General features: G+C 43.6%; 1 protein-coding gene across 1 annotated transcript in view; it reads right to left on the reverse strand.

Moving 5' to 3' along the window:
• DNAH11 (dynein axonemal heavy chain 11) overlaps positions 1–22,667 on the reverse strand; it is a 4,227,155-nt gene that overhangs the window by 3,123,198 nt on the left and 1,081,290 nt on the right. Inside the window, exon 10 of the mRNA XM_069648254.1 lies at positions 5,839–5,976. Within this exon, the coding sequence (XP_069504355.1) occupies positions 5,839–5,976 (138 nt within the window). The remainder of the gene's footprint in view (positions 1–5,838; positions 5,977–22,667) is intronic.

Here is a 22,667-nt window from a genome sequence, read left to right on the forward strand (position 1 = left end):
CTTCTTGACGAAACCGCAACAAACTTCACAGAATCATTCCGAGGGGGCCATATGCTTTTTTTGCAAAGTTTGGGGATGATTTGTCCGGGGGGATGTTATAAGCCAGCCAAAAAGTGCTCTTTCTATGAGTTGAGCAACCATAACTACAGGGCCGCTACTGCAGGTCCTGTAATTTGTGAACGTATGTTTGTATGTTCGGAGTTAGCTCCAGCTCCATAACAGTTGGTGGGCTGAAATAATAGACCAAGGTTGGCATGCCAGTCTAAGGTGTACTGGTGATAGTGAAATTTGACCAACCCCACCCATTCTCCCTGCACATGGTGGGGTCTGGCCCTGTGCTATCAGTATGAGTGATTTTGGGAGATTCATGATTTTGGGATTGTTGGCTGCAGCCCCACAACAGTTGGTGGGCTGAAATTTTGGCCCGAGGATGGCATACCTGTCTGGGGTGTACTGGCGATAGTATAATCTGACCAACCCCACCCATCTATCTATCCTGCACAGTGCGGGGTCCGGCTCTGTGCTACGGGTATAGGTAAATTTTGGGAGACTGCTGATTTTGTGACTTTTCCAATAATAGAAAGCTAGCACACAAGGTCGGCATACCAGTCTGTGGTGTATTGGCAACAGTGACATTTGACCAACCCCACCCATTCACCCTGCACAGTGCTACAGCGTGGGCCAGCCACATGCTATCAGTAGCAGCAATTTCGGGAGATTGCCGATTTTGCGTTTATTCAAAAATAGGCAGTGATGACACAATAAAACATACACAAGGCTATAGCAGACCCATGCAACGCCGGGTGGTACTGCTAGCCACTTAATATTAGATGCAAGCCCAAAATCAGTAATCATACCATAGTGTGGACCTGGTCAGAGGCTCTCCCCTCTGAATTGTCCTCAATACATAGAGCATCTCTTCAGTATTTTCCGCCCCCAGACTAATGCTGCTCTGATTCCCCCACTGAGACCCCAACTCCACTAGTGCCCTCCCTGTGGGAAACCACCTACTCCATCACTACTCATTTGCAGTACAGACTTCCATAGAATAATCTACACCACTTCTTTTAATGCTTAATAATCTTTTTCTGTTGGTTGAGCCCCCTCGCAGCATCATAGGTAGCAGACTTTAATTATCAAGTATTATGAGTCATTGCAAGATTTCTTTGATGGTATATCCAGCAGCAAAAACCTCCCTCACCTTGGCGTTCAATCATTTTAGTAGGTGTAAAATAGCAGACAATAGGACTGTGGCAGCCCGCCGTGATAGGCGTGGGGGAGCGGCCATCCCACCTGAGTAGCAGGCAGCACAGACACCCATGTGCTTTATTTTTACGGGGGACTATACTACATACAAGTTGTAGTGCCCTACAGGACCAGGTTAAATTTTTGTTGTAATCCTCAACCAACACTGCACAGCACTTGTTTGCTCCCTAAGTAGCTTACAGCCATGTTTACAATCGTATTGCCTTTGTCTACGTGGTGATAACAACCACACATTCTGAATCCATATGACCCTTGCGTTCCACTGACACCCCACATTTTATAAGATTGCAATAATGTTTGGCCATCAGAGAAACACAAGGAAAAACTGAAAATTAAATAGTTATATTTTTTTAAGTTTAGAGCAGACAATACCACCAGCCCATCATACCATTAAAATAGCTTTCCATCCAAAGTCCCTCCCCATTGGAAGTTAAAACTCTGAATAGGATGACTAAATTCGTGCAGAAGGGATGTGACCTTGCAGTTGGGGCTGGACTGCCTCTTTTTTGTGATGGGATCAAGCCTGACTTGCATATGGTCTTTACCACTCATATCATATAATTATCATATCATTCAGTTATGGCTTGGCAGGCTAATGAATGATGGTCTGGAGGGTTGCCCAGAGCAATGCCAGAAGTTAGGATTCAGTCCAAACCTTCCAGCCATCACTTATTTTGTTTTGCATTGGATGACTACATTATCATTGACCTCCCCCAGAAGCTATCAGGTTCCATCTGTTCCTACTGCCTATACAAATAAGTGAATCTGTATTTCTTATTAAAATCAAGTTGCTTCTGAAATGGATCAAAAGATGTTTTCTCATTTAAAAACGTATCTTTGACCACACTCGTGCACGTAGATGTAAGCCATCTCTCGAAGTGGGTTGGGGGAGCACAAACTTGCAAAGTTTGGGATTCTTCCAGTGCATTAAACAATTAGTTGCAAAGATGCAGATACATCCTTAGAATAAATCATAGACGAGTGCCAGGTAGCGGCTACCTGGGTCCTTGCAACATAAACTCAGGTGGATGTTAATAGCAGAAGAACAAACTGTAAGGGCACTTGCATGGGACAGACATTTATGTAACACCAATGCTAAACTCCATTACACGTCTCAGCCAAAAATGAAAATGGTGAAGAACTGCGAGAGGTACCTTTGGATTAATATGATAAAAGACACAAGTCAGTCTGGAGAACATCAAAGTAAACAAATATCGAATAATTGAAACGTAGTATTGCAATCCATGTTCTTGAAAGGTGAATCCATTGATCAATTATAGCACAGAGACATCCCTTATCCTGTCCTGGAGAAATGTGGTACCTTGCAGAAATACAAACCAAGAGATGTGTCCACGGCCACCTAAAGTTGAGACATTTGTAGCTGAAAAAGACACATTACTACATGCTGTGATTGCGTGATGGCAGTCAGGTGGAATCTTTAGCACATGTTCTATGTCCATGCCCACACCATGAACACACTTGCAGTTGCTGGCTAACACTGATGACATTGATGAGTTAAGTGCTTAATTTGCAGAGATGTTTGAGCTCTGTCACTTATTTTCAAGCCACAGTCCCATTAATAATGAAGTGGTGCTAGTCAGTGCATCCATCAACCACAATGAGCAGGTGCAAACTGTATTGTAACCCCCAAATATGTTGGCACTGTGGAGAGCAGATATGGGTGGTGGCAGCAGAGGTGGGAACTGCCCGCCTGCAGTGTCACGAGAGTGGTAGAAATTATTTGGGCCCTGAAACTTATTTTTTTAAATTAAGCACTGGATATGTGGCGTGAGAGACTTAAAATCTGAAACCTTTATCTTGCCGTGAGCGTAGTGAATGAAGAAGTCAACACAGTGGCCAATAATAGTATGGGCAACAGAAAGGATTAGAGGAAGAATTATTTGTAAGTACATGTAAATATGTTTTTCATAATCAATAATGGGTGCTCAAGCATTTTACTGTTGATTTGATTATGTTTTCACATTTTCATTCTGTGTCCATGTGTTTTTTAAATACAATGTACAATTTTAACTTATTTTTATGCGAATGGCGTAGCAAATCGATCCTATAACTTTGACTTAAGATATCATGAAAATAAAATAGCTCTATTATTGTTAATTAGATATTGGCGAGAATTGGTGAGATTTTGTGAATGTGTTACCGCTTGAAAGGGAACTCAATAGCCAGTTTGCTTGCAACTGTAGTGTCAAATTAGGACATTCAAAATCTCGAATTATACCAAAAATATGTTTAAACCGTACATGTTTTGGAAGTCATATAGATAGACTGGTAGCCAGTCTGGTCGCAAAAGTCAATCAGGCAGCTAGCAACGCAGGCATTATTGACAGATGAAGGCCTGCGTTCCAAGCATCCTGAAAAATACCATCAGTCCAGGCTCTGAATCTCTGCCCCTGGTAGCAAGATGTAGGGGCTAGAGCAGTTTCTTTCCCTAAAACTACCCGATGTGCTTTTTAATTTTAAATGCCCACAATGTTTTAGTCTCTTTTCACTGTTCCATATGACTTTTTAATAAACACTCTAATTAAATACCAGTATCCAGGTGTGGCGAGGGAGAGGTAGACACTGCATGAAGTGCATTAGCACCCACATTTTTTATTTGAGGGCGCTAAGGCCAATAAGAAATTGGCAGACAGGAAATCTTGGATGGTAATGCCATGGCAACTCCACATTTAGTGCCCCCACTTAGAAAGGATTCTTAACTTGGGCAGTGGACTATTACTGGGTAGGGTGACCCACCTGCCAAGTTCTTATTGCATAAGGCAAGCTCCCAAGGAATGGAATCAGGTTGTTTAAGAACTGTATAATTACCAGGTTCATACCAGAAATCTAATTGCAATTTCACGCTCAATCTATAAAGCCTCTTAAGGATACAGCAAAAAGAGGAGGTGATATCATTTGAATGCATTTCCGTTTGGACGCCAAGATTTTAAATAAGTATCCATTAAGAAAGACTAACTTGTGGGTTTTGTTCAAAGGACTCCAGAGGCACCCAAGCTATTTGGTCAACAGTACGCCAGTGCTTCATCAGGAAACAGGGAGTCATACCAGAGTTCAATCAACAAAGTCTAATCACTCAATGCCAAATCCACCTACAACAGGCAAGACATTGATGAATTCCTCAGAGGCACTCTGGGCAATATACAGCCACTCCTCTTGCTGCAAACAGGCCACAAGGGGAGTTCCTCCTTTAATGTATCGCAAGGTCTCCCGACTTGATTTAATCAGAGAACACCGACCAGGAACAAATGATCACACACCAAAATCACAATGTATAAGGCTGAGTCTACTACATCTATACATTTCATTGGTCCGTATCCCTTTTTGAGATTCATCCCCTCTACGGTGTTTTGAACTCTTTGCAGGTGCCACTTTCCTCGCTGCATGCCCAAAAAAGTTTGGTAGTTGGCTGTACATGGTTGCTCAGTAGCGTAATGTTTTCCAGCGCTGAGCAACCATGTACAGCCAACTACCAAACTTTTCTGGTCCCTGCAACCACGGCAAATATTCTGTGCACCCGTGAACCCTCTGGCACCAAATTGATCCTGCCATACCGTCCTCGGAAGACTATAGCTACAGATGCCATGCCAGAAACCATCTGCGAACAGTTCAACAAAAGTGAAGGTTTACTCCATCCCGAACCAGAAACATTATCATGTGTCGACAAGAATAATATACTACTAGTTCACAAGTAGTATTGAATTTCGCACCATATACTTGTACTACTAACCCTCACTCACTGAACTGTGATGTCTAAAACAGTTTGAAAATGTCTTCAGTAAACCCAATGTGGGCTTACATGTGAGTTTTTAAAGGTTCAACTATTGTCTTTTCTTTCTGTACGAACCTACAGCTTTTATATATATGTCTGAATCTATGATTACACTGAATCACCATAAAATCATCTTGTAATCAATGTGTGACCTGCATCAGCTAGTATTTGTACAAACTAGCTATCTGCCCCCTTCTAGCCTGCCACTTTTGCTCTTAACGCAAAGTTCAAAATAAAACATTTGACAACAATCATCTGATCATCTCTGCCTCTGGCCACTAGATGGTTTATGGCTCTACGAATCCTTGGTCACCCCTGGAGTGATGTAACCATTTCTACCCTAGAAGCCAGTGCCCAACACAACCTCTGCCATACTGTGGTGCTGACACAGTAAATACGGCATTTTCAAAGTCCACATTTGCATCTAGTATTGATCAAGTAACTACATTAGATGAGGAAGGGGAATCCTTATAATCGCATTAACTCATTACCCTTAAGAAATCAGAGGATGTTTTGTTACATACTGACCCTGAGATGCAGTGGTACATTAATCCTCCTGGGTAGACCTTAGTCTGGGGCTTGAGGACAATTCTAAGTCTTTTGCTAGTTGTGTCCACACAATCATGTTAGACATGAGATCCTCTTTAGTAATTGAACGACTTACCCAGTCAAAAGTATGCACTGTCAATATCAATGATCTGAAGCTCGAGCAGATCGTGGTCACCCTTTTAAAAATGTCATACTGAAGGTTTATACAATATTTAGAATTCTCGGCTACTTACCTGCTTCATGTGATTGTCATACAAGCGTTTACATCTATCAAGCTCATCATCAAACATCTGGATCAAAGCAATGTAACTCGAACCAAAGACCTCCAAAATGAGTGGCCTTTCGAGAAAATTGCCAGAGATCACCACCACCTACACACAAAACAAAGATTCAAATTAGTTTTAGGAAAACCAAGTATACTACATTTTGTTCATTGCTGTAAAATGCTTATAAAACAATCTTTGGTGGATGGAATGCTGCATCTTTTTGATCTTTTCTATTCTTTTGTTCACTTTGGGCAATTTTAAGGTGCAGCACATACAATTGAAGCCTTTAAGGAACTTGGTAAACTGGCAATAAGAAATGCAAATGTACGCTTCAGTGGAAAGTCATGTTGTCAACTGTCAGAAACATAAATGATTAGTAGTGTCCTGGAGAAAGTTGAAGAGGTTCCATAAGGGGAACCTCTAATGGTGAATGGTCTCCACCTATTGATGTGGACTGAAGGAGGAAGAGTTGATTACATTCATCCTGGAGAAGTGGAAGTATGAAGATATGTGCATCAAAATCAGGTTTGCAGCATATACTGGTGCTTTTCGGTAAAAATAAAACACCATTGTGGGTTTGGATGAGGGCTTTGAATTTCCATCTCTCTGTGGAGGAAAACTGTGAAAGTATAATTGTATGTTCTCCTGTTGTCTGGCACTGCAGTATTATAGTGAGTAGGTCAGTCACACTGGCTCAGCAGCATCATTCACGGCTGCTCCCCCGTCACTCGCGGCTCTCGGGCCTGACCACACCCACCCGTTCCGCCTCCTGTACCAGGCGAACGCACACCTCTTGTGCCGCGCCCAATGATTGGTAGGCAGCTACACACGTCACACGCAGCGCCTGCCCATTGGCCACAGCACATGCTTCCCCTAATGTACAGGCCATGCCCCTCCTGTGACACACGCAGAAGCTAGCAATATCTGCTGCAGCCGCTCACCATACAACTTGTGCTCTCTTCCTGCGAGCCGGCTGCAGAGATCACCCTAAGGATCCCATTCAGGTATGTGCTCCAGCATATGTTTTTGGCCATTCAGCCATAGCCTGCCTCCCAGCACAAACGGATTCCAACTTTCTGACCATATTCTCTTGCAGACAGTGAGTCCACCCTGACAATATTGCCGTTTTTGTAATACATGTCGCCTCCTGGACTACAACCATACATCCAGGTAGGCGCATTTTTTGGACTATGCTTTTGTCTCATTAAGTGGTGGCATCTAACGATTTGTCACACGGAGGGTCACACCTTGGCCACCCCCATGTTCCCATCTCCCCAACCCACAGGCTACGATGTCTAGATATAAGCCACACAAAATGGTGGCCATGCTCCTCACTGTTATAGTATTTTTCAATGTTCAGCATCAGTCAGCTATGCAACTAGATTTTGAGTAGGTTTTGGCTGCATTACTTTGCAACATTGCAACATGAGGTAGACTGATGCCCCTCCTGCAATGTTATTTGTGTTTCCTCTCCAGGATTCCAAGCAGCCTGCCGTTGCTGCCCGATTCAGAGGCCAGCAGGAAGACCAATTAGATTTATTTTGAAAACAATTTCGTCCTGAAGAAGATGGTCTGATCACCACTGTACTATCGAAACCGGTCAACCATACCAGTTGTGGCTCCACCACAACATAACAAGATATTCCCGATACTACTAGGGGGTACAGTTCAAACTCACTAAAAACTCACTCAGTGTCCCTCCACAGCAAGCCCCATAGCTTGTGGGATCTGTGTTTTTAAGGTGATTTCATCTCCTGAGATACACTTTTTTTTTATCTTCCCAGTATTCAGACAACCATCAGCATGCAGAGAAAAAGGAGCCATCAGGGTAATTAAATATATAAAAAATCCTAGTTACCACATTCTAACTGAAGCAGTCCGGTCTTAGACCATGAGATCTAATCACCCTCTCGTAGGCACCTTCATTACCGATCATTGTCCCCCTTCTGTTAGGCTGTTTTCTCAGAATTGCATTTTTTCTGTATACAGTCAGGGACAGTCTCTTGACCTATCCCTCTTAGATAGGCATTTCACCATCCGCTGTCTAGGGACAGGCACCCCCTTCCTCCCAGGGCCAGGGTGTTCTTCCAGCAGGCCAGAACAGCTCATCTTGTGTTTTCCTTTGTGACTACCCCAAGTTGCACAATCACTCACTTTGAGTTTATCCGCAGATATACCTTTGTTCTCCCAAGGAACCGTCTTTTTGTGCACCAGAATTGTTATTTACGGTTATGGAAGGCAGTAGTACTTCTTGCTTTTTTAGCCCAATAAACCCTGTTGTTATTTCTCAGTCTAGACAAGTGCCACTTCCTCCTAAAGAAGTCCAGAACACTTCATGTACACTCACTTTTTGCCAAAAGCATGTAAGTACGTAGAACAATGGCAGGAATATACAGGACATGGCAGGAAGTGCCTAGGTGACCAAGTCACCTCAACACTTTCCGCAGGAAGGTACATTTAATTTAGACAGAATAACTAATTCGCTGAAGGTACTAGAAAAGAAAGTTGTACCTTTACACCAATGGCCATGGGACAGTTTTCCGGACTGGTATACCGATGCCACGAAGAGGCCAGCTGAGTCTAACATCCAGGAAATTAAAAGCCACCCAAGAGAAGATCCAGGAGCAAGTACACATTTTTAAAACAGAGCAATCAAAGCTGCAGGTATCAGCCCACAAGACTGGTTGCAATGGTTATATATCCTGTACTTCAAGGGGAACCCCCGTAAAAAGCAAGTACTGATGATATTTTGCAAAACACATATAATCTGGCTCTTCTTAAAGAAATATCTGATAGGCAAGTGGACTCTGGACTCCTCCCAACTGCCAACCTATCTCCAGTCCACTCCAATACGTCTTATGAATGGCCCATTCACTTCTAAGCTACAGGGTAAATCTCAAACCTGTTTTTTCCAACCTCTGACCCATTTAAAGGGTTACTGTACCCCACGCTTAATGCCACAGCTGGTACATTCCCTCTCAGACATCTCCTGGGAGGGGTAGATACTATAGTGTCTGTACATACACCATGGAAAGCTACTGATTTGTTTAATATTGTTCAAAGATTTCCAAAGATACAAGAAGACCCTGTTAAGTTTCAGGAGGAATTGCAGGTCAGTATTGGCTTTTATCACACTACTTTAGTTGATCTGAATCAGTTGTTACAAGCAGTACTGCCCACAGGTAATTTAAAGTTACGAGACAAAAAGAAACTGCTGACGCCAACTTACTGGTATTGCAAATACAGAGTTTGCAACCCATGCAGGGAAGGGGAGGTTTTTGCCCCGCTCTGGGTGGGCAAGGGAGAGACGGATTAGAGGGAGAGGTGCACCTTTGTCATTTTGGCAAGGACAAACTGCTGAAAGGTATTACGCCAACAAGTATAGCGACCATTGCAACTACTGTTAAGAGTCCGGACAATGGAAAGCTGAGTGTCCAAATTGGCCTCTGCACGATGGTCGAGGCGGGCAGCCAGCGGTGCCAAGTGAAATGGCAAAGGTCCCACCTCCACCCACCAGTGAGATCAACTGATGTCTAGGATTGCCAGGGTTCCCTGAACTTGTTGCACCACTCATTTTGATTGATCCTACTGCCCCATATGTTGACTGCTTGTTGCAGGTCAGAGACTTTCATGTCTGGTTGACACAGGATCTTAAAGCTCCACTTTAAAAGCTTCTGAGTTTTCATGAACGATGCATTCTGCTGAGGTAGTTAATGACTGGACATAGGAGGGATTACCATTCCCCACCCTGCGTCCATGCAGCTCAAGGTTACCATAGGTTCCATTTATGACCAAAATGCTTTCTTGCTGAGCCCTTGTTCTTCAGTGAATTTGCTTGGATTAGACTTGTTCTGTAAACTGAGCTGCTCTATTTACTGTTCCCCCAAATAGTGCAATTCCAGTTCAAAAGGCGCACAAGGTGCGACCAGTATTACAGGAATACACCCATTTGGACTCTGAGGACCGGACAGCCACTTCCTGCCTGCAGCAGGGGATGCTAGGCCGGCGCCCAGTCAAATTACGGTCAACCCATGGCAATGATACTGTATATATGGTCAATGCTGAACCAGTCAAAATTGTCCTGAATCCTGCCAATCCCTTTACATGTGTACCGCAGTATCCCATTTCCCAAAAGGCTGAAGAGGGTATTCATCCTGTGATAGAATCCTTTCTCCAGCATAGCATATTGTCAAAACCTGGAACCCCTGTAATACTCCTATTTTGCCTACTAAGGAACTAGTTAAAGAGGTTTGTTGTTTTATTTAGAACCTGTGTGCAGTTAATGCAGCAGCGCCGCCAGCTTTCCCAGTTGTTTCCAATCCAGGCACAATTATATCATGTATTCCATATACAGCCAAACATTTTCCAGTTGTAGATTTGAGTTCACCATTTTTGTGTATAGTTGTACATCCTGACAGTCAATATCTTTTCAAATTCATTACACATTCACAAGGCTTCCTACAGGGTACATGGAGAACTCTACCTTGGTTCCCTAAACTTTGAAGAAAGATTTGGATTCTGTACAGTTTCCAGGAGGGTCAAAGCTCATGTAATATGTAAATAATTAGCTCCTAGCTTCCCCCTCCATGGAATCATGTGAGGAGGACACATTGATTCTGTTAACAGCACTTTCTGAAAAGGGCCCCAATGCATCTAATCAAATTATTCTTAACCTTACCTCTCTCCTGGCCATTTAATAATCATAAGCTTTTACCTTCACAGCCTCTGCCATAGCATTATTATTTGATATAGTATTACCATCACGTAACACTTAATCTGATGAAGCTGGCAGCATCTAGAAGCGAGCTTTCATATGTATGTATGTGTATGTATGTGTTTGATTGGTCTCCCCACCTCCCCCCATTGGTCACCTATGTGTTTAAATGTTCACCCCCCCCCCCCCGTTAGTCGCCTGTATGTCTGAATGTTGTCCTTGTAACTGTGTGTTGTTGCCACCCTTAACTACAGACTGGCACCACATTAATACTTGCATATCTGATCTATTGTATGAGCATGCTCTGCACCCATGGGGTTGAAATTAGGCTATTCCATATAGATTTAACCATGCATTAATGTTTAGTTCGCCTCTTTGTACTTCATGGCTGGCACCATGCAATTACATATTTATTTTGACTTCACATCTGTGTGTAGCTGCCTCCATGCAACATGTGGTTGGCACCATGTATTTGCCTACTGACTTTGACTTTGCATCTGTATGTAGCTGCCATCATGTAACATGTGGCTGGCACTTTATACTCGTCTAACAACCTTATGTATATATTGTAACTTACATAAGCACTTTATGTAACTGTACTGTAACCATATTCTTAAGACAGAGCGCCTTGATACCTCAGGGTAATGGTGCGATCTGTAAAGGTTAAATAAATAAAAATAAAATAAATAAGGACAAATTACAGTTGTGTCTGTCTCAGATGCATTATCTGGGCCATGAGATTTCTGCAGGGGATAGACAGTTGTCCTAAGACCAAATGGCAGTGATCCAGGAGGTTCCTAAGCCTCAAACTAAGAACCAGATGAGCGTGTTCTTTGGGATGGTAAGTTTCTGCAGGCAATGGGTCCTGGGTTATGTGTCTATAGTTAATCCCCTTCAGAACCTCACACATGATTCGATCACTGAAACCCTGCCATGGTCTCAGGAAGCCGAAAATGCTCTCGTCACAATTAAGCAGGCGTTCCAATGGCTCTGGCTTTAGATCTGCTGGATTAGAGCAATCCTTTTGTCTTGTTTTGCGATGAATACAAGGGGTTTTCTCAAGGTGTGTTCACTCAGTTACACAGTGACAAGCATCGGCCTGTATCTTACCATAGCGTAGCGCTAGATCCAGTAGCCACAGGGGCTGTTGCTGCTGCTGCATTATTGGTGGAGAAAACAGTCTCCCTGGTGCAAAGCCATCCTGTGACAGTTTCTGTTCCTCATGCAGTATTGTAATTGTTACCTAAGGGACAGACACAGCATGTGTCAAATTCCCGCCTTACATGTTATGAGAAGTTGCTCATCTCTACTAGCAATGTTACCCTGAATCGTTGCTCCAGTCTAAACCCTGCTTTTTTGTTACCTACCCCAGCAGATGGAGAGCCCCACTACTGTCAGGTTGTTGTAGAAACACTTTTGTCTCCACGTCTGGACTTGTCAGATGTACCTTTGCTTAATCCTGAGCTGATTCTATTTGTGGATGGCTCATGCATTTGGGTGCCGCAAATGGGGGAATTGGTGTCAGAGAATTCGGTATGTAGCCCCCATGCTGTACTAGAAGTATACTGCTTACCTGTGGATAAGTCAGCTCAAGTGGCCGAGCTGCTTGCCCTCTTTATTTGTGCGTGTATTATGGCACATTGTAGATCAGACACAGATTCTAGGTACGACCACTCTGGGATTTTGTGGAAGCAGCGGGAGTATTTAACATCCACGGGTATCCCATTCCTAAATGGAAAATATGTGTCAGCACTATTGAAGGCACTGTTACTCCTTGCAGCAGTAGCCATCGTGAAGTGTAAAGGGCATGATCCCTCACAGTCTCATTTAGGGCCCATGGAAATGATTTGGCTGATGGTGTTGCTCGTTCAGTGGCCTTGAGAGGGCCCATGGCTCCTAGTGAATATCTTGTTTGTGTTGATGTGCCATGGTCACCAATACCTTCCCCGGTTAGTCTGACAACACTCAAAGATCAAGCTCCTGAAGCTGAAAAGGAGACCTGGCTGCAACGTTAGTGTGTATTGGGAGGAGATTCCATGTGATGTGCCCCAGATGGCCGCTTGGTGGCACCCAAGGTACTTCTCACCTACTTAGTCCAGGAAGTTCATGGTATGGCCCATTCATCTGGAAATGCCACGATTGTACAGTTACAATGAGATTGGATGGCTCCTGGGTTACCCATTCTGGCTCAGAATCATTGAAAGAATTTGTATTATATATTTAACCTACAATGTCGTGAGAGTGTTGCCTACAATGCTGTCTATGCAGACAGACTTCATACAGATCCCCATGTGTATGGCATATCTGTATTGTCTAGTTATAGTTGATGTGTTTTCTGGGTGGGTAGAGGCCTATCCTTGTAGAAAAGCTGCTCCAGTCACTGTGGTCAAGAACCTGTTAATTGAATTGATACCTCGGTTTGGATTGCCCTTATGTATAGACAGTGATCGAGTTACCCACTTTATGTGTTAGGTTCTCATGGAGGTATCTAAAGCTTTAGGGCTAAGATAATGATTCCATTGTGCTTATCATCCTCGTTCTAGTGTACATGGAGAACAGTGAAATAGTGACCTCACATTAAGACTGTCTAAAGTTTGTAAGGAGACTTCGTTGAAATGGCCCAATGCTCTGCCCTTGGTTTTTCTTGCTATGAGAAACAATCCCCAGTGTAAACATAGGTTGTCGACCCATGAGTTTCTTACTGGTTGCCCTTTGAGAATGGGAACTGCTGGAGGATGATACCTTGATGAAATATTGTAGCACGTCAATTAAACTGTTAGATCTCTTCATGCTCAGGTTCGCAAAGCTCTGGCTGAACCAGCTATGGGACCCTCCCACCTTCTCCGCCGAGGACTCTGGGTCCTGGTAAAAGTCCTTCAGCGAAAGTCTGCTCTTCAGCCCAGGTGACGTAGTCCCTTTCAGGTTTTGTTAACCACCAACTCTGCAGTGAAGAGCGCCAGCATCCCAGCCTGGATTCACATGGTACATTGCTGTAAGGTTGTCACCCCAGCTGATGACATCACCTCACCAGCCACAATCTTCCGGGGGCTGGCTCCAACTCCCCCATCACCACCTACAGTGACGCTGCCTAGTGTGTGCTGGATATTTCCAGTGTTCCTGGAACAGAGCAATCAGAGATCCAAGGCATGGCCCTCAAACAGACAATATGTTTTCGACAAAAACCATGATCTGCATTATCTGAATCTGTTTAACAGAGTAAGGTCTCAGAGGGAGCTACTTATAAGGCTCCTATGACGGGGTCAAGGCCCAGGAAGGGATATCACTGAGCCGGTTTCCTCTGTTGGCATACCATCTCCAGCAGTCACTTCCACTACACTTCAGCACACAACCATCCAGAGGTATGCACTGCGATCCCACAGAATATCTCAGAGTCAGTAGCTCTGATCAAAGGGACAACATGCCAAGTCACACACCTGTATTTGTCCCCCAACGACAATGAGTCCCTTTGAGGAGGTGGTGCAACAGCGGAGAGCAAATGCCACTACTGCTAAATCCCCTGCATATGCAGGTTATGGACCTTGATGTTATCATATATTGGTCATGCTGTTTGTTACCATGACTCAGGTACTATCAGTATCTGTATTTTTAATTCGGGGGTGGATCTGTTGACAATTAAACTGTGAACTGTGGATTTCGCTGCTGGACACTTGACAAGCGCAGTGGAACTTTGGAACATTGAGACTCGTGCTACAGAACCTAAGATTGCTGACTGGAGCACTAGTCCACAGAACAGGCTCCGCCATTTGTTGTACCTTACCTACTTAAACAAACTACTAAAGGAACTTTGTCTACCACTCACAAACGTATGTCCCGAGGCTGTGTCTCAAAGCCCGAAGAGGACCATCGATGAAAGGCACCAGGGGCACAATGATGTACTATATCTCTGCCAGTATAAATGTTGTTGGAATATTGATATATATGCACTTTTTTGGTTACTGGGGCTTTTTTTAAAAAAATGTCACAAGATAGACAGGCCTACAGCCCATCCCTGGGTACACAGTGAAAACACATATTTGCACCTCTCCTGACAGCATGCATGTATCTTTAACGTAACCGACTGCTGTGTGCGTGCCCACTTACTCGAGGATTTGTCATCACGATTCCCTATTGTACCAATCCCCTTTCATTGGGGGATCTATGTTTCGATCTCAAGTTGGTCTCCCAGGCACAAGTCACAAAAACCTGCAGGGATGTTCAGTCCCCGTTGGGATTGACAGGTCCTCCAAATTTCCCTGCACCGAGCCTAGTACACCAAAATCCCACTGCCCTTCACCTATCATCTCTGGCAGTGGGTCTCTTGTGTTATACTAACCAAGAGTCGCTATTCGTGGGAACCAGGAGATGCCAGTATTACCTGTCTACTAACAATAGTGTGGTAATTAATAATGGTACATTTGCCTTTCATCAGAATTTCACATTTTCCCGGCTTGAATATGCTACTTGTCTCAGGATCTTCTTTTAGTTGGGGAGATAAGGCATGCCCGTGGTTACCCCTCAATTAGGGAGGGAATTGCTAAATGTGATAAGTTCTGCCTGCAGTGCATCACACCTCTACATTCCCTGCACCGGTTCCTCCTAAACAAAGCTTTTCATGGGAGGACTTTATCACAGGCCAGGATTATGTGATTCCAGCACTGTGGATTCAAATAAACAAAAATCGGTAAACACAGCTCTCTCACTGTTGGTAGACGATATTGCCATGTGACCGCCTCCTCCTTGCCTATACTGTCCTGGGAAAAGTTGGTCATTAAACCAATGGTTGTTCAGAACTGCATGGCATTTGACATGGTTCTGGCCGGCCAAGGAGGTGTCTGTGAAGTCGTAAAGAGGAAGTGCTTCACTTCTATACCACATTACGCAAGCAATTTTTCTGACATTATTACTCACATTTGGCACACAGTAAGCCTCTAGGTCGGAGGCCTCCTGGTCCTTCAGGACATGGCTCAAGGGGCAACTGGGATCTATGGGGGTGTCTATCGAACAGATCCTGCTTTTAGTCATTGTTGTAATCTTGGGGCTGTGTTGTCTGTCAATGGTGAGCAGAAGCCTTCACTATCAGTTAAGTAACACCTCTTCTGAAGTGTCATAACCTGTTCAAGTACTTTAATGTCATGCTGAAGAAAATATAAAGTATTATGACTTGATAGAATGTGATGTTTTTTTCCCTAGAGATGATTGTAATGAGACTGGAGTGAAGGTCTCATAGGAGTGGACTGTGGCAAAAGATTGGAAAATGAACATGTTATGCACTCCCTGTGCCTGGCACTGCAGCATAGCATTGTAGTGACTAGGCCCTGTAACCAGTCATGTTTAAACAGTGTTTCTTGCTTATGTGAGGCGGACACTGTAGGGCGTACTGCATATGTCTTTACAATGAAAGCCTTTCGCATACCTTGTTGGAATGCTCACTTTTGCATCTCTCGCGTCTGACTTGCTTCCCTTTTGGCATATGCGAGAAGGATCTAAGCTCTCACAGGGGAGCAAAGGTGTTCACATCGCTAACGCTCTCGATTGCCTCAAGTGTATGGGAATCTTTAAGAAGGGTAGGCACCTTGACTGACTGAGTTACAACAGGGTGACCTTACTGATAACACAGGCTTGCATGAAAGAGCACAACTGTTGTCAAAGGCTGATATAATGAGGATTTATTCTTTGGTAGCAGGATGAATTTAGTGTGCAAACTTGACCTGTTGGGACCACCCCTTACATTGAAAAGCATGAGGCTTGGTGGATATAAAGACAGGGGTGCTAGGAGGGAAGGGGACGCTTGGAACTTTTTGCATATTGTTGCTGTTGGGTTCGTGCTGTCCCTACTTTCTACTAATAAAGTGTTTACCAATCCACTGGAGCTGTTGAGTTATCCTTTTTCCTCAACATCTCTTTAGCTGTGTGGAAAAGAAATGATTGTAGAAAGGAGTGACTGTATTCTCATGAATTCACATTAATTTTCAATCTGGTGGCATCTTTAGGGAGGATTTTCAGCTCAGATATTATTTAGGAAGGAAGGGTTTAATTCCAGGAAATAGTCCATTCTAGTAGGGTGGGATTGGTTCATTCCAGAAAGGTGGAACTGGAGCATTCCAGCAGGGGGTCACCATAATCCATTTTATGTGGATGAGTGTTTGTTCGACGATTCGTAGGTTTGGATTGGAGAGGAAAGAATTATAATTTAATTTTAGTATTTTAAGCAGGACCCATACGTCTTTACCTTGAACATTAGGAGCACTAGTTAAGAACGCACGCTCTGCGACATATTTCACATGTGAGAACAACTAAATATATTCATAATAACATTCATAAGAATTTGATTTTAAAAAGTCAGATTTTCCATATGCATCATGTCTAATTAACCAGAAACTGTGCAATGAGTACAACGTATATGAGTATTATTTAATTAAAGTTAATCAACCGAGGAAGTATAATTAATTTCTTGAGACCATGGAGTGCCACTAATGTTGTTCCAACCTCTAATCACAGAACGCTGCGTGACCAATCTTACAATGCTGGGAAACGATGGAAACATATCTTCGTCACATTCACATGTCTTTATCCGACAAAAAGCTAATGTTCCGACTGCATAGCGGAGGACAATGCGCAATATCAATTTAAGAATTAGAGCAGTCACCATGTTTAAATACCGACTCGTTACCCAGCACTTATCAACGGATATTAACCAAACTGTAACCAGAATGTACACGTTTCTTTGTAGTCTGTTTCAGTGTAAGAAAGGCTAAAATCACAAGCTTTCAATCAGAGACACCGACTTCTCGTGGCACAATGAGATATCCTGCATAGATGACAGCCAAGTGTTTTTTTTTTATTCTCATTTTATTGAGTCAAAAAATAAATAAATATCAAACAACAAATACAACTATAAATCGTTCCCCAACTCAACAGAAACAGCACAGGCGCCCTAGTGCTTGACCGATCAATGTGATGTTACCTATTTGCTTTGGGGCCCCAGCATCACTAAGTGAGCTCAGCATGAAAAGTGCGGGAAAAACCATCCATTATGATCAATGAAGCAAGCAGGAACCATACTCATCGCTGTTCACACGCTTTAGATCAGAGGCCCCATGGCAGCATCTTGGGGGGCTTTACGTGTTCATATTCAGTAAGCTTCAGCTGCAGTTTTTTATGATGTGATTGAGCTTATAAATGTATCTTCAGGTGTTCACAATACGTGTCCAAATTCTCAGTTACCTAAACTGTAAAACCACAATAAAAAACATGGGCTGAATGGCTTTTCCCGTGTGTGGTTGTTAGGCAGAATCATATACAGTACCATTTGGGAACACCACACACAATTAAGACTACAAGTGACAGTACAAATTCACCTTTGGTACAAGCCTGTACTACACAGTAAAGTGGTAGCGATGGCTGAGAAGCTAGACTTATCTCAAGAGTAAAGTGAGCAGTACAAATAGTTACACAAAGGATAGCAATTACTATGGTTCAAACACTGAATCAAGGTTTCGGACTAAAAGAATATACATTTATTTACACATCAGATATAAAACATTTCACTATTATCAAGCAGTAGACAAATCACACTCTTAATACACTACACCACACCCAATAGGTTCTGGAGAAGTTAAGCTCAAAATGAAGTGTGAGCAAAATGGCACTCCAGCAATTTAAAAAGGGAGGGAAAGACAAAGTTAGACAAAAGTTGAGCAGCACCAACAAGTAAGTAAGAAGGGCAATCTAGAAAAAGTAACTACAGTGAGGAAATCAAATCAAGAGACCTGGGCCAAAGTCAATGGACCAAAGTCGTTGCAGAGGATCACACAGTTCAGAGTAGTTTGGGGTTAAGTCTTTGCCAAGAGTTCAGAATGAAGTTGGTTGGATGAAAAGTTACTTTAAAGAATAGAGACGGACAAGCCCTCGGATTGGCAAAGGATTTCAAACACTTTACTCGCAGTCAGACGGAACGAACAACCAGATTTGAACAGTACCTTAAATGAAGAAGAAGGCTGTAGCTGAGGCAGACGTTCCTGGCAGGTGCTGCAGGCTCACGGTTCCTGAAGCGACTGTCGGACTGACATGAAGTAGGAAGTCTGGAGGGTCCTGCACTACCCAGCGAAGAATCCAGCAGCAGAGAATAGCAACAAATAAAAGGTGCACTCCTTAAAACCCAACTAGGGTCCGTTCCTCCTGGCTATCCGGTTCACTGTAGCTGTGCACAGCAAATTCGACCAGAGGATTTGATCATTTGATATGATCGTTTATTTATATAGCGCCTATACACAATGTGTTTCAAAGCGCTTCAAGGCAAGGGAGGGAACAAGGGAAAATACAACCACAGTCTTAAAGGCCATGAACAGTAAGGATGTGAAATTAACTATCGTACTCGGCCTGACGACATTTCAGATAGTGCAAGAGCTAAGACATAAATAAGGAAGGGAGGGGGAGAGTGGGAAGGAAATGGAAACAGACAGGCGACTACCGTACTAGGCCTGACGACATTTCTGGTAGAGCCGGAGAAAAACAAAAGGTGAGGTAGAGGGGTGCCGAAAGGGAGGGGAGGAACAAAACAAGCGACTTTCATACTAGTCCTTTCAGATAGTGCTGAAGGGGTGTTGGGGAGGAAAAAAACAGTAATGGGAGGATGGAGGAAACAGAAGAGGTTGCTATCATATTAGGTCCAGGGACAATTCTGATAGAGTAAGTGCAAGAGGAGGGAGGCCTGGCTTGCAGTTTGGTTAACTGGTTGTTCCCACCAGCTCAAGGGGAGAAGATTCCTTGCAGATCTTCCCTGTTGTCAAGGTTGAAGATTCAGACCCACAGCAGATCTTCACCTGGAGGTTCAGTCGTGGTAGAGGTCCTCTTCTGCCAGCTTCTCTTTGGTTCTCTCGATCCAGTGGCGACTCTGCCTCCTCAGTCCCAGAGATCTGCTTTTTATGCAGTTTTCCCCCATTCACACAGCCTTGCTGTCAATCACACAGCAGGGTGGCTGTCCCGTTGGGACAGTCACCACAGCCAATCATACCAGAGTGTGACATGGTTTGGAGTCTCAAACCCCTCCCTCACATCCTGTCCCCCTCAGACATTCAGGCGCCTAAGGAGGGCTTCTGTGCAGAAGCCCGCCAATGGTTGGCGAACAAAGGAATCAAACCTGGTTTGGCGCGCAGAGTAAAACACAAGAAAGACTTTTACAAAAAGAAATGGCAAATAAACCCAGCCGGAACCGTAAAATTAAATATGGTCCAGCAGGTTTAAGTTTGAGGCTACCAAGATAGCCTAAAACAATACCAACGCTATTTAAAATAACCGCAGTAGGAAAAATAGGGTAGTTACCACTGCCACCAGCCAAATCTTACTGGAAAGGGAACGAAACAAGGTTCCATGAGAAACAGACAAAAAGGGATAACTAGTAACCCTTTCCAGAACTCTATGAAAGATAGTTTGTACTGGGTCTGTGAGTTTAAAAAGACTAATAAAGTCAATGGCAACTTTACATGTTCTTGGAGACAGTAGTCAGTCCCAGAAAAATTGAGTTTAAAGTGGGAAGTCTGAAGAAGACAACCCTGTGTCCCTGCAATGAAGGTGCTGTGTAACACACAGTAAAGAAGATGATGCCTATGGAGTAGGTGAAGCTCCACAGTCTATGAACACAAACATTTTAAACATTTTAAACACACACAGAATAACACATGTAAGAGTGGGAAAAAAAGGCTCACACTCTTACCAGGTGAAAAAAATAAATCCTAGAAATCCAGCAAAGCTGCTGAGGGACTCAGTAGGTAAGGGAAATTAGCCATTTTGGAGAATTCTCCCTAACAGCAGTCATCTGAAACAACTTTAACTAACAGCCGAGCTGTGGATCGCAGTCTGATTTGGAACACATTGTCCGAGTCTATAGTTTGTTTGTACTTGACAGTTTCCATTTTTTCATTGGTGTGTCCGGTACTAAAGCGTGTTCCGTGGTTTTACGATATGCTACCAAAAAAGTAATGTTAGTGATTTTCTCAAAAATAACTTGTTTTTTGGTTTACTATTTTACCACATCTAATTATTACTGTCACCACTTCTACACAGTTCAGATGCTCGGGATTCAAGACAAGGGTTTCGCACCTCAATGGTCTTGGAAGCAAGGCAAGGCATAGCAGCACAGGCTCGAATCCCGGGTTTGCGCTTAGAACTGGTCGGCAATAAGCGTGTTATTAAAGAACATTTATAAAATTAATAAAATACTCTTTCCAACTTGTCACTCAGGGGACTGTTTAAACTGTCTCTTGGTTTTTTAATATCATTTTAGTAGTTCCTGCTGATCTATAAGGCGACACAACTTGTGGAACTGCATTATCTACCTTGAACCCCTATCTGTTCTTTAAGTCCATCTTCGACTTTAATTGGGAAGAATTAGACCATTCGTCTGGGGATGCAGCCCAATTGACTTCTGTGTTTGAATTGTTGCTGACTCTTTGGACTACATTTATCAGCATGAAACGCAAATGATCTATAACTCATTCAGTCCCTCTTCGGTTGCATCTGTATCTGTGGATCATTGGTCTCAAAATACACTCAAATTATTTCTTACTCTTATTAGATTGTTGCTTGGACCAGATTTACCAGCTTTTTCATTCTCAGGATTTTTTACTCTCATTCCTTCTTAGGATGTTGCTGTGTCTTTGGATCATGTGTGTCAGCATGTAGTTCAAAAGAGTTCTTTAACTCCCCTAGATTGTCGCGGGGTATTTGGGACATTGTTGCACAGTGTGGAATTCACAACTACTCCTCGCTCTTTTTTAGATTGTCACTGGGCTTTTGAGACCCATTTTAAAGCAAGCAACCCAAGACTCTTCACTCGTTCAATCCTTCTTAAAATGAGGTTAGGTGTTGGGACCACATTTAACAGCATGCAACTCAAATGACTTAAGTGTGGAGTAAGAGGACAATTCACCTACATGTGCCACATGCTCCTTCTTTCTAAGGGACCTTAGATTCTCTTTCTCTGCCCTGGGTCACTCCTCTCCTTGGCAAATGTAGTAATCATGACAATTGTTTGTGTCTAGGAAATGTACCCCGCCAACCTACCAGTGGTGTTTCTGGAAGGCAGTGACACATGCCTTTCCACATAAATAAACATTTATGGGGAATAAAAGGAATCAGAGTCCAAAAGCATGTTATGGACCTAACACGAGCTTTCACCATGTCCCATTATCCTATACTTTACTTGCCCCTGACAGCAAGAATGAATTCCGAGTCACACTGCCTCATTTCCTCATCACGACCAGAGGAACACTCCAGCTGCCGGCGCGAAGCAGCAGGGGACTGAATCTATCACGGCAGACACACTGTAAGCCCTGAAGTGCGTTTTGGCCTACTATTCCGCATTCTTCATCCATTGCGGCGAAGAGCAGTGTTGTTTGTTTTACTTGCCTAGTTGGGCTTTGCTTTAACGAAGCTGCACTCCCCTACATCGTCCAAGTCTGAAGGCTTGCCTTAACCTCCTTTTTGAAAAACTACCCACGCTCTGGACTCCTGCTCCTTTCATCATGGCTGTCTGCCTCCACTGAGTACCGGAATGCTTGGATGCCTGCCCTGCCTGCCTTCTGATTGGCCCCCCATTCCATCTTCAGGGCCAATCTGGAGCTGGCAGATGAAATCCCAGGTGTAAGCGCCCTCCTGCCCCCCTGACACGAATGCCCACACAAAGGCCCCGGTTTGACCCTGTCTGGACCTGGGGAGGGCTCGGAGGGCCACCCATCTCCTATCCCACACTACCCATGCTGCCCACTACCTTTTCCTTCCCAGGACAGTGCACGAGCATGCAGGGAGCCACTCTCCGAATTTAATCCTCTCCTGGAGATTGGTTCGCCCATTTCAAGTGTTCCTGTGAGTAATGCTCTGGACTACCTTTATGCCTAATCACTAATTCCTTGTAAATATCTTTCATTCATGTCCTTGGTCATACATTGCCTACATAGTGTGGTTTATATTTCTATGTAATTCATCCATTCTATGCCTTGACATTGCTTCAACCTAGCTATGCTTTACAACCTGCACACTCGTGTGCGTGTACAAATGTTGGACCTAACTGTGCCTTAAGACATCT

This window comes from Ambystoma mexicanum, chromosome 2q (assembly GCF_040938575.1).
Source record: "Ambystoma mexicanum isolate Mex_15411 chromosome 2q, UKY_AmexF1_1, whole genome shotgun sequence".
Classification (NCBI taxonomy): domain Eukaryota; kingdom Metazoa; phylum Chordata; class Amphibia; order Caudata; family Ambystomatidae; genus Ambystoma; species Ambystoma mexicanum.